Here is a 16,366-nt window from a genome sequence, read left to right as displayed (position 1 = left end):
GCTAAGACCATTCAATGTAGAAAGGATAGTCATTTCCACAGATGGTGCTAGAAAACAGGCTATCCACACACACAGAAGAATGAAGTTGGACCCTTGCCTAACTCAAAATGGATGAAAGACCCAAGTATATGAGATAAAACTATAAAACTATTAAAACAGGAAAAAAGCTTCATGCCATTGGATTTGGCAATGAGTTCTTACATAGGAGACCAAGGGCACAAACAAAAAGACAAAGCAGACTTTATCAAAATGAAAACTTTTATGCAGCAAAGGACACTATCAAATGAGTAAAAACGCAAAGAATGGGAGAAAATATTTGCAAATCACCTGTATAATAAGGGACTGATAACTAGAATATACAAAGAACTCATAAAACTCAACAACAAAAGAACAAAAAATCTGATTGAAAAAAGGCAAAGAACTTGAACACACATTTCTCCAAAGATCTACAACTGACCAACAGGCACCTGAAAGATACTAATCAACGTCACTAATCAACAGGGAAATGCAAATCAAACCCACAATGAGATACCACTTCACACCAAGCAGGCTCTGAGGCAGGCAGGCCTGGGCCCAAATCTCAGCACTCACTTCTCAGCTGGGCAGTCTGGGGCACGTGACCTCACCTCTCCATGTGGCAACCTCTTCACCTGTAACACAACAGGCAAGGCAGCATCTCCCCCCAGCCCTGAGGCAGGTTACTACATGGTATGAGGTGTGCTTGGCCCAGCCAGTCCACAGGAAGAGTGTGGCACCACTGTTCCTCTCACTATGGGCTTCCCTGCTCTGCCTGGCAGCTGGCATAATCTCCTCTGGAGCACCACCTGGGCTCTGCTCAATGCCTGGTGGTGCCCTGAAGACATGCAGAATATGAGACCTTCCTCCAAGAAATCAGCCCATACTTTTCCTGGGGTAAAGAGCCACGAGCTACCCAAAAGATGGTTTTCCAGAAGTCTGATCCCACAGCATGGACCCCAAAGACAGGCTTTGACTAAGGCCTCAGTGTATTCTCAGCACCCTAGGGCCCACCCAGGAGCTGCCTACCTTGATGATGACACGCTGGTCAGACTGGTCCTCCAAGATGCTGTCTGTGGGGTAGGACTCTATCTGCTGCCTGATGGCAGAGGCGATGGCTGGCACAAATGTCAGAGGGTTCAAATCCAGGTCATCACAGAGGATTTCTGAAAACATCTCAGGAGTCATCAGCTTCTCTGAAATCAGGAGAAAGGACAGGAATTGCTAACTGATTGCAGGACCTGACCTCACCATGTTTGGCCCCAACCTCCCATCCCCTTCCTCCTCTGCTAGACCTCCCTGACAAAGTTGAGGATGAAGAGGATGACAACTGAGGGTGGCCCTTCCCAACATGGGGTTGCGGGAGGAAGCACAGGATGAGCACCACCCCCTCCTGGCCCTCATCCACAAACACATCCTCTGACACCTTGATCTGGGACTTCTAGACACCAGAACTAAGAGGAAATGGATTTCTGTTGTTTAAGCCAGCTAGTCTGGTACTTTGTTATGGAAGCCCGAGAAAAATAACAGCTTCCTTCCAGATAAATCACTTTAAAGTCAGTGTCCCACGGGCACACAACCATCTGCCACTTCCTCACCAATAAAAAAAATCCCTCAGAGATATTAGGCTGCTCTGTGGCTTTTCACAGACCCTTCCTCTGTTTCTGACTCTCCAGGCAACACACATGTAACAGACATGCAGGTGTGTAATGGACCCTGCCTCCTGGAAATGTAGCCACACCAGGTGTGAACTTGTAGGGACCATCTGCAACTGGCCAGATTACAAGAAGGGCCCATGTGGTCAAATGTTTTCTCTCTGTTCTGCCCTGTTGTTGTAACCCAAACTCTAATGACCATGCACCACTTCTGGGATGAGCCAGACAAGGCAGTGGCCAAGGATGAATCACTTCATTAGCACATAGCATGATTCTGTCATCAAGAACCAGGTCTGCTCAACAACTGACCCCGTATTTCCTCACTGACCCAGAAGGGCTAGAGACCAGCCATCCTAACAATACCATCAGGACAGACCCAGAACACTCAACCAGCCTACGATCAATAACTCATACAGCAAGCCAAGTATAATTTTGGAGAGCGCAGCATAAAGCTGAAGTGTCCTATGAAGCACCCTACGAGTACACTGTGCAAAGCATTTTCTTATATTAAACTTTTTATTTTGAGAGAACTGTGGATTAATATGCAGCCTTGATTACTGTAGCTATATATGAAGACAAGATTGGGGAGGGTGATTCCTCCTTTGTCCTTCTTTTTCAAAATTGCTTTAGTTATTCTAGTTCCTTTGCCTTTCTGTATAAATGTTATTTTTTAAAATATTTTTTAAGTTTATTTTGAGAGCGAGAGCACAAGTAGGGGAGGGGCAGGGAAGGAGAGAGAATCCCAAGCAGGCTCTGCACTGTCCATGCAGAACCTGATGCGGGGTTGAATGCACCAACTGTGAGATCAGGACCTGAGCCAAAATCAAGAGTCTGATGCTTAACTGACTAAGGCACCCAGGTGCCCCTCCATATAAATTTTAGGTAATTTTGTCTATATGTACAAAAAGCCTTGCTGAAATATTCACAGGAATTGCATTAAACTTGTATATCAATTGACATCTTGAGTATTCTAATCCATGAACATGGTATTGAGATCTTTACTTTTATTGGTATTTTGTAGTTTTGGACATATAAGTCCTGAACATGTTTGTCAGATTTACACCAAAGTATTCCTTTTCTTATGGAGTGATTGTAAATGGTAATGTATTTCTGAATGTCCATGTGTTCACCAACAGTACATAGAAATACAATTGATTTTTGCATGTTTATCTTGTATCCTGTGACCCTGCTGAACTCTTAGTGCTAGCAGGGTTTTTTGTAGATCTCTTGAGATTTTCTATGCAGTCATGTCATCTACAAATAGGGACAGTTTAATTTCTTTCTGATCTGTACGTTTTTTATTTAATTTTCTTGCCCTACTGCTCTGGCTAATATTTCCAACACTAAGCTGAACAAGAGTGATAAGAGCAGGTATCTTTGCCTTATCATAGGCAGAAAACATTCAGTCTCTCACCATTAAATAAATGTTAGACACAGGATATTTTGCAGATGCTCTTTATTAAGTTGAAGCAGTTTCCCTCTATTCCCATTTTTCTTAAGAGTTTTTAACCAAGAATAAATGTTTTAAGTGCTTTTTTTTTTTTTTTAATTAGGTAGGCTCTCTACCCAATGCGGCACTTGAACTCACAACCCTGACATCAAGAGTTGTATTCTCTAGGGGCACCTGGGTGGCTAAGTCAGTTAAGCGTCCAACTTCAGCTCAGGTCATGATCTCACGGTTCGTGAGTTCGAGCCCCACATCGGGCTTTGTGTGGACAGCTCAGAGCCTGGAGCCTGCTTCAGATTCTGTGTCTCCCTGTCTCTCTGTTCCTCCCCTGCTCACACTCTCTCAAAAGCAAATAAAGATTAAAAAAAAATTAAAAAACTAACAAACAAAAAAGAGTTGTATGCTCTAATGACTGAGCCAGCCAGGTGCCTCTGTTAAATGCTTTTTTTGCATCAACTGATATCTGGTTTGTCTTCTTTAGTCTGTTAATATAGTGGATTACATTGATCAATCTTCAAATATTGAACTAGATATCCATCCCTGGAACAACAAACCCCACTTGGGTCGTGGTGTATAATTCTTTTTATATCTAGTTCTGTTTGCTAACGTTTTATTAAGCACTTTTGTGTCTATAATCATTTGGGATATTGGTCTATAGTTTACTTTTTCTGTACTGTCTTTAGTTTTGAGATCAAGATAATTCTAGCTTTGTAAAATGTTACTGGGAAGTGTTCCCTCTTTTATTTGCTGGAGAAGACTGCAAGAGAATTTATATTAATTCTTCTTTAAATGTTTGGTAAAATTCTCCAGAGACACCATCTGTCTCTGGAGACAGAAATCTCTGGAGATTTCCTTTTGGGGAGGTTTTAAACTATGAATCATATTTCTTAGTAGTGATAGGACAACTCAAACTATCTATTTGATATTGAGTGAATTGTGGTAGCTTGTTTTTTACAAGAAATTGATCCACTTTGTCTAAATTCTCAAATTTATGTGGGTAGAGCTTTTGTAATACTCCCTTTCAATATCTGCAGGGTCTGTAGTGATAGCCCATTTCGTTGCTGAATTTGATCATTTTTGTTTCTGTCTTTTGTTGTCAATCTTGCTAGGTTTATCAATTTTACTGATCTTTCTTTTGTACTTTTAAGTAACCTCTACACCCAACATGGAGCTCAAATCCACAACCCTGATATCAAGAGTCACATGCTCCACCAACTGAGTCAGCCAGGCACCCCCTTACTGATCTTTTCAAAGTATCAGCTGTGTTTTCATTAATTTTCTCCATCATTTTCTAGTTTCAATTTCACTGACTTCTGCTCTATTATGTCCTGCCTTCTGCTTGGCTTCATTTTGCTTTTTTTCTCAATTCTTGAGGTGGGAGCTTAGATTACAGACTTGAGACTTTTCTACTTTTCTAATATAAACACTGATGCTACAAATTACCCTACTTTACAAATTGATACTACAAACTACACTACTTTAACTATATCTTAAAATTTTTGGTATGTGATACTTTCATTCAGGTCCATGTATATATTTTCACCAATTCAAGTTAAGTACAGAAAGCTTACTTCTCAAAGAAAGATATTTCCTCTGCATACATTTAAAACCACATCAGACAGCATTATCAGGTTTGCTTCAACTGCTGAGCATAATTTAGAAAACTTAAGAGGAGAAAGAAAGCTTATTGTATTTACCCATATAGTTTTGTTTATCATATTCTTTCTTCCTGATGTTCCAAAGTTTCTTCTTTTATCATCTCCCTTCTTTTAGGTTAGGTCTACAGGTGACAGTATTCCATCATCTGAGGATTTCCCCTTCACTTCTGAAGGATATTTTTACTGGGTGTAAGATTCAAGATTGGCAGTTCTTTTTTTTCAGTGCTTGAAAAACCATGTGCCATGTCCTCCAGCCTCCAGCCTCCAGTTTCGGATGAGAAATCAGCAGTTATTCCAGGTCTTTCTCTAGAAGTCAGGTGTTATTTTTCTCAGCTCTCAAGATCTTTTGTGTTAGTTTTTGGAAGTTTAACTAGGATGCATCTTGGCGTGGACTTCTTTGGGTTTATACTGCTGAGATCTTCTCAGCTTGTTGAATCTGTCATTTGGGGTTTTTAAGCATCCAAAGTGAACATGTGGATATATATCTCTAGAACCTGCTTCCTGTAGCCATGCCCTGTAGTGTTAACCAGCAGGGCCCTGATCACCCTTGGCCTGTGTGCAGGAGCAGATTCCACCCCTTTTCCTGATGCAGTTCCTGGCCCTGCTCTAGGATTCCCTTGCCCCCAGTGGGGCCAAGCTGGCATCGATGTGTCCTTGTTCAGCAGCTCATTCTTCCTGGAGAATTTTAACACACCCCAAGGAGGCTAGCTATTGAGACAAATGATGCTATAATTCACCAGCAATTCAGATAAACTCTCTTTCATGTCCTTCTAAGAGAGGATAACCTTGAACTCACTGTTAACTGATACCTACCAAAAGCTGGATGGAGACAAATCTTGGTTATGAAGAATGTCCTGGTTCTGAAGAACATGTAGTTTGTTCATGCTGCTCAACATTTTTAGGACCCTTTGTGATAAAGAGTCTCACACTCACCTTTAAGGTTACTTGAAATTTCAAAGTAAATTAGGTAGGACTATGAAAATCACCAGCAATTTTGAACATGTGCTTTTAACTACCATGCCAGGGGTGTGGCTTCCTAACCACCAGTTAAGAATCACAGACCATAAAGTTTATTTATTTTGAGAGAGAGAGAGAGAAAGAGAGCACGCACAAGCATGGGAGGGACAGAGAGAGAGGGAGAGAGAGAATCTCAAGCTGGCTCCACACTGTCAGCGTGGAGCCCAATGTGGGGTTCAAATGCATGAACCCATGAGATCATGACCTGAGCCAAAATCAAGAGCTGGACGCTTAGCCAACTGAGCCACCCAGGCACCCCAAGAATCACATAAATACCACTAAGGAAGAGTTCACAGAACAAAATTAGTTTGGTTCTCCAAGTGTCTGGACCAAATTACACTTACTGGGATATGGAATGTTATGTAAGGGCTCCTTTGGGGAACAGCTTGGAGAAGCTCATGGCAGAGTTCCTGGACAGATGCAGGTCTTCACTGCATTATACTGTGTCCACTTCTTGAGGGTCAGGGGGAAAGCTTCTAATTCAAATGCTATGTGTGATTCTGCTGCTTCTGAGCCACCAGCGGCTGCTCACCTTGACCATGCTGAGAACTGCAGAACTGATCATCCTGTCTCTGCCTGGTTCTAAAGGTCCGAGCGTCATGCCCTCCCCTAGCAACGTATGCCCGCTGAACTGTGAGTATGAACCAGAGCACTCACTTCATTTTGTATCTTCTTACTCCATTTTCCCCTTCACCCAATTCTTCCTAACCACACCTTTTGCATTTGCTTTATTCTTTTGTACTAAGAGTTCTCATGTAAGATGCCTTACTCCTTCTGGAATAGGGTGGAAGTTTAAATAAATAGTTGGGGCTTTTTATGTGTTATTGAAAGGAAAGTAACAAGGTAATACACATACTGAGTCAATCTGAACAACTAAATTCCTATGTTATGATCTATGGCCAGGTTCTGTGCCAAATGCTGTAAGAAAAGCAGCAATAAAAAACAAGATCCCTGACCTAAGGGGTTGAAATGGAGAGAGACAGAGAGAGATAGAGACAGAGAGAGAGAGAGGGAGAGAGGGAGAAAGAGAGAGAGAGAGAGAGATGAATTAACTATAACACAGGCCTGCTGAGATTAAGCACGGAGTGGTATAATAGGGGATGTACAGCACTGGCCATGGCCTAGCACTCATGAGCTGTCCTGTGCCCGAGTTGGGAGTATCACCACCACACCTGCCCTATCTACACTCAATACAACCTCCTGGAAACCCCTCACCACATCTCCCTTTGGCCACATCCTCTCTCGCCAGCTAACCTGTCAACCCTGGAGGACAGACACTCGGCCCTCAGGCCCTGTTCCCAGGGCTCGGCAGAGGCCCTTGGACTCAGGCCTGGCACACCAAGTGCCAGGAGATGACCAAAGGAAGTAGCCTAATCCTTCCAGAAAGCTTAAGGCAACCACGTATCAACAACCACACACGTTCCTCCCTGAGGAAATCCCCTGTGGGAGAAACAAGCTGTAAGTCGTTATGTTTTCTGCCATGGAAACATCTAATAGCAGAAGGAGTTCTAGTAAACTAAGGCACCACAACTCAACAGAAAATTGTGCACCAATTATGAAGACCAAGGAAAACAGGAAGACACTTACAAGTGAAGAAAAATTGTATTTGCACTACAATTACAACTCTGTTAAATACATCTGCATGTGGAAGTGACTGGCAAAAAAACTATTAGGAGCAGTGAGGTTCTGGGAATTCTAAACTTTTCTTCACTTAAAAATGATACTCTTTGGGGTGTTGTTATTTGGTTTCGGTCTTAATATAAGTAATGTGTTGTAAAAAGCCTGAAAGATTCAAGAAAACAATAAAGAAGCAATAAACACTCATACAGTCCTCTTTCCTAGATGGGATAAGGACTAAGTATTATGGTGAACGTCTCCTGTGCTTTCTCTGGTTCATTTGCAGAGTCACGCTTGGACTCTGGGAACCAGGGAAGAGCAACCATCTGACCTGGGACTTACAGAGCGAGGACAAAAAGAGGAAGAACAGAGAGTAAGGGCAGACCTCATGGGGATGACAGAGGGACAAGCCTGCACACATGGTACCGTGAGAGGCCAGAGGGGTGGGCAGGGCTGAAGGGTGGTGTGCAGGCGGTCAGGCAGCAGAATCGGTCTGAGCAGCATCAAGGTCATTATAGAGCTCTGTGGACTGACAGCCTGCATCATGGCTGACCCCTGACACCCCAATCTCACTGGGGGAGGGAGGAACCTGAGGTTCACGGGCTCAGCCCATAGGAAACGGTGGCAGAAGCAGGATTTGAACCCAGAGTCCAGGATCCAGCACAGCAGGCAACAGGCAAGAAAAAGGTCTGTTCACACAGCAGCCGGGCCTGGGCCATGCAGAGCCCAGCTTCCCACGTACCATTCATGTTCCAAGTAAAGGCATCTCGCAGCTTCTGCCCGTCGATCTCCATGTCCAGCCGGATAGGGACCAGCACTTCAGGCTGGGAGGCATTCTCATGGATCACAGCTGGGTCGTGGTCATCAAAGCTGGAAGTGAAGAGGAAGCACAGTCAGCCAGGAGTGCCATGGGTCTCCATGCTCAGGGCTTCCCTCCCTGCACCGCCTGTCACTGCAAACCTGGCCGGAGGAGAAAAGCCCACTTCTTATGGGGACTTTCCAGCTAAGGGCTGAGCCAGCAGAGATGAGGCAAGCAGGGGTCCTGGGGTCACAGAGGCAGTGCTCCATACTTCAAGGACACACAGGGAAGGGAGAGGGAGTTGCAGCCTTAGGCAGTGGGATATGACCTACACATACCCTAAGAGGGAGATTTAAGCCCCAAAGCAGGCAGAACTTTCACTGGTAACTAGGAAAGAAAAGGTATCTCCAGAAGAGGAAATACTTGAGCAAAAGCCAAGGGGTGCAGGAGAGGTGAGGAACTATTGAGGAAGCACAGCAAGAGCACAGAGATGGGGTGCAGACTGCGGGGGCGGGGAGTAGCATGGGTGTCCCAGTGCCCACGCTTCTCCATCTTGGGCTGCGGGATCCAGCCTCTCCCATGAGGGAGCCCCAGGAGAACCCAGGGCAAGGCAGTCCCGTGGTCATATCTGTATTTTAGGAAGACAAAGAGGGAAGATGCCGGGGAAGAGATGGAGGGAACGCTGGAGAGCAAGGGGACCCTAAAGGTGTCAGTGGAATAAAGCAGGCTGAAAATTACTCTTGGGAGGGACACAGATGACAAACAAGGAAAGCACACTGCATGCCAGACACCAATGCTCTAGGAAACATGGACAGGGAAAGGGACAGGAGTGCCAGAGACAGGAGCAGCCATTCTACCAAAGGGGAGGCAGCTCTGAGAAGTGACAGTCAGCCAGTGATGGGAAGGAAGGGAAGAAAGGGAAGAGCGAAAAGGGGAGGGTCATGCAGATGTTGGTAAGAAGTGAGCTCTCGGCAGAGGGAACTATAAAGGCAGAAGCTTCTGGGTGTTCTGGGTGGCTCTGAAAACAGTGAAGAGGTTCACATGACTGATGCAGAGTGACAGTGGCAGGGGATGAGGCCAGAGAGGAGGGGCCACTACACGGACTCCAGCCCTGGTGGGCATGTGACGGGGTATCTGGAAGACCTGCGTCCAGGAGAGGAGCCATCTGCCCTGGGTGAGGGGGTCCACATCTTAGGAGGAGCTGGCCAAGGGTGGTCCAACTCTGGACACGTGGAAGGCTGAGAAGGCAGGAATTTGCTGAGACTAGTTCTGTGGTTGGAGAAGGAGGAAGAGTCGTAGGGTTTTGGCCTGAGTGCAGGAAGGGTGGGATTACTATGTCCCAGGATGGAGGAATCTGTAAGCGGTGTGTGAGATACCTGAGGACAGCGTGTAGGGGTGAGGCTAGGCTGCAGAGATGATAGTGGGGTGGGAACTTGAAAAATGCCCCCCAAAAGATATCTAGTCCTAATCCCTGGAGCCTGTGACCATTATATGGCAAAAGGGAGGGAGGGAACTTTGCAGATATAATTAGGGATCTTAGGAGGAGATTATGCAAGTAGCCCTAAACCACAACACAAGCGTCCTTTAAGAGAAGGGCAGTTTCACACACACAGGAGGAGCCCGTGTGGCCACTGAGGCACATGCTGGTAATGCAGCCACAAGCCACGGAATGCCGGCAGCCACCAGAAGCCAGAAGAGGTGGGAACAGCTTGTCCCGCCGCCCCACCACGAGAGCCTCCAGAGGGAGTGGGGTCTGGCCAACACCTTGATTTTGCTGCATGGAAACTCCTGGTCCCAGAACGGTGAGAAATAGATTTGTGTGGTTTTAAGCCCCCCATTTGTGGTGATCTGCTCCAGCAGCCACAGGGAACTAATGGTGGGGTCTCAGTGGGATGGCGTTTGAAACCACAAGATAAGATCCAAGGGCTGTGCTTTCCAGGAGCACTGGAGACACTGGGAAACAGGAGACAGCAGGGACACTAAAGCAGGCAGAGCTCGGAACTGAAGCAAGCCAGAAACCAGCTGTCCTAGAAGCCAAGGGGGAACAGTTTCAAGAAGGCAGCGTGTTTTAGGAAACACAAGGTCAAGGCAGAGGAGAGGAAGAGGCTAAAACATGTTTGAGGACTGAGGCAGAATCAGTGGAGGGTGAGGCGTGCTCACCACAGAGGGAAGGTTCTCTTCTTGTCCCGGCCCATGCGGTTCCTGTTGATGGTCGTGGAGCAGGGCACAGCATCCAGATGGTGGGAGCTATTGGGCAGGGTGGGCACCCATTGGCTGTTCCTCTTGGCTTTCTGTTCCCTGGAGAGATGTGAGAAATGCCCCTGCTCAGTCTAGGAGCCCGATACTGGCCATCAGGCTCTAAGTCATGGTCAATGGATGCCCACTGCACCCCCGCCGGTGGTGAGCACTACGCACCCTAGACTCTGTACGTGTCTACTCCTCAGGCGCCCACTGGCACCCATTCACAGGCACCCAGGCTAGGGGAAGGGTACAGAGGGGACCCCAACACAGCAGAGCAGCCCCCAGCCCAGTGCACAAGTCATAGTGTAACATGCTATGTGCCAGGCATGACTCCATGAAAGCACTCTCCCTTCTTGCGGAGAATGTGCACAAGGAAGCAGCTTCCCAGAGGAGCAGACCCTGGAGTAGAGCCTTAAGCACGGAGTTGGGGCTCACTAGGGATGGGGGTAGGGGAACAACCGGAATGGGGAGGGCGTTTCAGGAAGTGCATGGCCGGCAGAAGAGAGGAAGCACGGATAGATTGTTGCCTCAACTAGGGCTGGAGAGGCGGACATGGAGAGGGTCCCGATTAGGGGCAGGTGTGCTCCATGAGAAATGACTGTACTCAGCAGGCAGCTGGGAGTCCCCGAGGACTTTGAAGAAGGGAGAGACAAGATCAGACCGTTCTTTTAGATATATGGGCCAGCCAGAGTATAACACTTCAATAATGCTTCTGCCTTGCAAGGGTCCAGACCAGTAGGGTATGAGAAGCTGGGTTAGTAAAAACTTTCTAGAAAGTGAGGCTCAAAGTAGTTTAAGTAACCCACGTACCATCAAGGGTTCACTCTTCTGTCCAAATTACAGGTTGCTTTTACTACTAGGAAAATACCAAAAGGCTTTTTTATTTTAAAGATTTCTATTTTTGAGTAATCTCTGCACCCAACATGGGGCTCGAACTTACAAACCTGAGATCAAGAGTCACATGCTCTCCTGACCAAGCCACCCAGGCACCCCCCAAAAGGCTTTTTTAATCTGAAGCTCCAGTGCTGGCTTTGAAAGGCAAGCGCTCAGGTTCCCACTATGCTCTGCACATCATTTTATCATCCTCGGACGCTGCCTTCCCTAACAAGTCTGAGCATTGTAAGGGCAGCAGCTGTGTGTCATTCACTTTTACATCCCCAACACCTGTACCACATCTCCTTCCATAACTGTTTGCTACAGTTTAAAGGATGTGATGGCAACCACTCAATTTCCCTTCCCTCACTGTCCTCACAGGAGGGATGAGGAGATGTGGCTTGTAGTCATTCTCTCCATGTGGTGGTGAGGACCAGAAGCAGTGGCCATGACCTGCCCAGGCCCCAGGCTCTTTGACTCTTTTCTCTTCTAAAGCTGGAACCACTGGGGTGCCTGGGTGGCTGTCAGTTGAGTGTCCAACTTCGGCTCAGGTCATGATCTCGCAGTCCATGAGTTCAAGTCCTGTGTCTGTACTGACAGCTTAGAGCCTGGAGCCTGCTTCAGATTCTGTGTCTCCTTCTCTCTTTGCCCTCCCCCACTCACTCGCTCTCTAAGATAAATAAACATTAAAAGAAAAATTAAAGCTGTGACCACTTGCACCTCAGATGCTGTGGTCCCAGAGCACCCCTTGACTGAGGGTGGGGGCAGGGAGAGATTTACAGTACCAAACTCTGCTGGGACTCAATCAAGTCTCCTGTACCCAAGTCTTGCTCAGATCTTATGACCAGCCTTACCAATGCCAGAGGCCTGGGAAAAGGAGGAACTTGGAACTAATCTGGGCAGGGCTTAGAGCTACTGGGCCAGTGGTTTTGAATCTGGCTGCAGACTCCCTCAGAGTGTGAAATTTCAAGTAGGAAAGCTCTGAGCTCCACCTAGACCAAGGGACTCCTGTCTCTGGAGAGGACCCAGGAATATGGGTTCTTTATAACTTCCATGTGTGATACCAATGTAGCTGGGCCCGTATTTGGGAACCTCAGGTCTAGACCACCACCTCTTTTCTGAGCCCAGGAATATGGGTTCTTTACAACTTCCATGTGTGATGCCAATGTAGCTGGGCCCGTATCTGGGAACCTAAGGTCTAGACTGCCACCTCTTTTCTGAGCCTCCTAAAGCTGGCACTGAGGCTCCCCCTCCACCCTAAAAACTCCTGCCCTATCTCTGTAGTGATCTAGTTCATAACCAGGCCTGGGCTATTCTGCCAAACCTCTGTCAGGTAACTATCTAAAGTAGAGTGCAAGTTCTGTCAGACACAGTGAGTACATCATACACCAAATCCGAGAATCTGGGTCACATAATTCAACCTTTCTTCTGCTACAAGTAGGTCTGCCCAAGGGAGGGGGACATCCAGCCTCTGCCTAGCCTGTCCAGTGATGAGGAGGGGAGGTGCTGGTCCTCCTGTGGGGCTGACTGGGCAGTGGGAAGGCTCTTCCTGAGCACAGAGCCCATGAAAGCAGCTTCTCGCGAACCTCAATGCCCAACCGTCTCTGTAGTTTTGACCCCTGGGGTAACAGTACTCTCCTCCGTCAGCTGTTCCTCATATGACACGATCATCAAGAAGTGTTTATTGCCCCATAAAAGGTTCCTGGCTGACATGTGCAGACTTGAAAGCCCCAGCCATATGTACATCACTTTCTTCTGCCACTTCCCTAGGAAAGTCTAGCCATCCTTATGTTCTTACCGCATCCCTTGGGGAAAGAGGAATCTGCAGAGCACACATCTGTAACACTGGCCAAGTTGGATGTGGGCCACCTTTACATGGGGGTTGTGGGGAGGATTATGAAAACAATTCAATAGTAAAGTTGAAAGAAAATCTGGAAAGAAATGATTTTTCCATAACCACATCACTCGAAACAATAACCCTCCTCTCCCTCCTCCTCAGTACCCCCCGGGGTTTTGTGCACGTAAATGCACTCATTCTAGATATTCTGCACATCACTCAGGCAAACCACATTTCTGGCTGCCGCAGGGTCTACTTAGTTATGACATAAACAGTTACCTATCTATCCAGTCTACCTGCTTCCAAGATCTAGTCTATCCTGGTCTATATCCTAGTCTGTAATACCTTAGTCTATTCAGCTGGCTGTATCTTCACTCAGTCAGCCTCTCCCTAAGGCTGAACACTCAAGTGGCTCCATTATTACTGGGCAGTGGTACTCACTGCCATTATTACTCACAATGCTACCTCCTTCCATATAATAGTTTCCGTTGGTGGCGGTGTTCTTTGAAGTTGTTTGTCTGGGACAGATTCTTAGGGGTGAAATTAATGGGTCAGACAATGAAAACAGGTTTGATGTCATGACCATGCCCGTGTACCAAAGCCTGTGCAGGGTGCTTGCATGTGCCAGCTCTATTGTATCTTCCCCAACTCTTTATGTCAATAGTTGCTTATCTGTTTTACTTTGAATTCTTAACGTTACACGAGGACAAACATCATCTCCTTATTTGTTTACTCCTTATGCTTCCAGGGTGGCCCACCCTTTACCTATTTAGCTATTGGGGTACCCAGGTTTTTCTTATAAATCTGAATGAATCAAAACCAAAGAAAAATACCTATGAAAATGAAGAAAAGGGGCACATGGGTGACTCAGTCAGTTGAGCGTCTGACTCTTGGGTTTCAGCTCAGGTCATGATCTCACAGTTCATAGGTTCGAGTCCCACATCAGGCTCCGTGCTGACAGTGCAGCGCCTGCTTGAGATTCTTTCTCTCTTCCTCTTTCTGCCCCTCCCCTGCTCAAACGTGTGCCCTCGCTCTCTCTCAGAATAAATAAACTTTAAAAAAATGAAAAAAATTTTAAAAATAAATATGAATGAACAGACTCTACAACATAATCACCTCTCAATTACTTGTCTAATTATTACTGTAAATACTCTTTTTTAAAGGTTCTAAGCTCACACACTAAGATCTATTGCTCGTTTCTTTTGGGAGTTTATCTGGGCCACTCATTTTTCTGATAGATTAGTCCCACTTTCAAACCACTTCTAATGACTTTCCAGAACCCAAGACTTGGCTTTCATGTCTTAGAAATTCCACAGACACACAAGAAACTTGGCAACCTGGCTAAGACAATTTGTAAGCACAGCAGGTGAAGTGTTTAAAGGTATTTTGGTTCAATTTAACCCCAACAAGTTCTAGGGTATGAGAAAAATATCTGTGGGTGTTATCCTGAGAGCACGTCCTGGCTGGGAGTACATTACCTGAGGTAGGTGGGGGGTTCCGTGCTGATGGAGACGGCCTTGTACTTCTCATCATTGCCGTCCAGAATCTCTTCCACCTCTGAAGCTTTTAACAGCGTCACGCTGGTGGCCAGGGTTGTGTATCCATGATCTGTAACCAGAGACACCATTGCGGTCACCCTGCTGGTGGGGCAGCAAGAAGCAGTAGCCAGCAGATGCAGCACATCGAGGTCCTCACATGCAGGAGGGAAAAGCGAGTGTCAACCTTACTACTGCTGAATGCTGGCCTCTTCCAAAAGGGCAATCTGGACCGAGTGCTTTAGAGGTCCTACTGAGAAAACGCTCCCATGGGATTTACTTGCACTAATTTGTCCCAGGAGCACTGGCTCTGGGCACAGGGCAGCAGCAGCTACAGTGCAGCATGGCCAATGGGGAAAAGGTGGGGGGGGGGGGGGGCTCCAGAGTGATACCACCAGTGGGAAGAGGTCTGACACCAACTGCAATCCATGACACGAAGCAAAGTGGAGAGATGGAATGAAAGATGAAAAATACTTTTCTTTTAAAACAAGAGCCCAGAGAGTTACAAAGAGCTGCCTCACACCCAACATGAATTCCCGGCACCGTGCAGTCAACACGTGCTATCTGGGAAGCAGGACAGATTCTAGGCAACTCGACCCACAGCTCTCCTAGGGAACCTCGGTCAAGAGCTGCTACCTGTCTGCAGGTCCAGACTGGCTTCTCCTGGAGAAACAAACCGGTTATGGGGAAGGTATCTCCAAAGCACAAGGCAGAAGAGTCACTGAGACTTCACCTGAGGCTTGCGGAGGGGAAAGCAAAGCTAGGAACTCACTGCGTTAGTGACTGGTGCTCCACTGGGGGGCAGAGGGAGGATAAAAAGGAGACTTTTTAAAGCGAGTGAGTGGCAATGTCATAGCAGCAGATAAAAAAAGAAGCCCCGGCTCCTGCATTAAAAGAACCACTACTTTGCCCACAGTGGACAAGACCACAGCAATACCTACAGACACAACCAAACAGGACAGACTGTGAAGTGTACACACACACACACACACACACACACACACACACACGGCTTCAGGCAGAGTCTTCACCCAGGCCCAGGGCAGCTCTCTGTAAGGGGCCACAGCCGAGTCAAAGCAGTTTCGCCACCTGCTAAACATCGCATAGCATCCGAACCAAAACGTACAGTGAGACTCCCCTGATGGAGCCCTCAGAGCATCTGAAGAGCATCTTCTGAAGAGCCAAAGCACACTTGGCTCTCTAGCATCAGGCAGCTCACCCGCCAAGCCCCAGGCACACACCTCAGGCACACCACGCAAGGACATGCACATGAGCTCTAGCACACTGGCTGCCAGAACGAAGTGCTACGGGATGGAGGTGCTCTGGGAAGCAAAGCGGTGAAAGCCCCAGAGGGGAGTGGGAGCTGGGGCCACCACCCACCACTCGGGCTGCATGGAGGGTGACTATGGCGACACGCCCACGGCAGATGGCAGAGCATCACAGCATTCCTAAAACGTTTTGAGACCAACATGTCTTCACAGCACCCATTACTGTCCCAGACTTGCCCCCCTCACGCTCCCCCCCGCCCCCCCGCACTGGCCCTGCTGAAAATACCTGACAAAGGACCCCTGGCTACCTGAAGCTGCTTTGTCGCCTGAGTTGCATAGCGTGCTCTGCAGCGACTCTGCCCCTCACGTGCTCCTGCCACGCTAAGGTCAGGGCTGCAGTGAAG

The 16,366-nt window shown here is 47.1% G+C and overlaps 1 protein-coding gene across 4 annotated transcripts in view; it reads right to left on the bottom strand.

The window, feature by feature from the left end:
• The window catches only part of SMARCB1 (SWI/SNF related, matrix associated, actin dependent regulator of chromatin, subfamily b, member 1), a 34,103-nt gene that overhangs the window by 13,986 nt on the left and 3,751 nt on the right, over positions 1–16,366 (bottom strand). For all 4 annotated transcript variants that reach the window (XM_003994981.6, XM_003994980.6, XM_023241717.2 and 1 more), the window contains exons 3-6: positions 14,638–14,767; positions 10,369–10,506; positions 8,152–8,279; positions 1,045–1,211 (exon numbers count right to left, since the gene is read on the bottom strand). In XM_003994981.6, coding sequence (XP_003995030.1) covers positions 1,045–1,211; positions 8,152–8,279; positions 10,369–10,506; positions 14,638–14,767 — 563 coding nt within the window. The remainder of the gene's footprint in view (positions 1–1,044; positions 1,212–8,151; positions 8,280–10,368; positions 10,507–14,637; positions 14,768–16,366) is intronic.

Source organism: Felis catus, chromosome D3 (genome assembly GCF_018350175.1).
Source record: "Felis catus isolate Fca126 chromosome D3, F.catus_Fca126_mat1.0, whole genome shotgun sequence".
In the NCBI taxonomy this organism is placed as follows: Eukaryota; Metazoa; Chordata; class Mammalia; order Carnivora; family Felidae; genus Felis; species Felis catus.
This window is presented reverse-complemented; position numbering and strand designations above follow the sequence as displayed.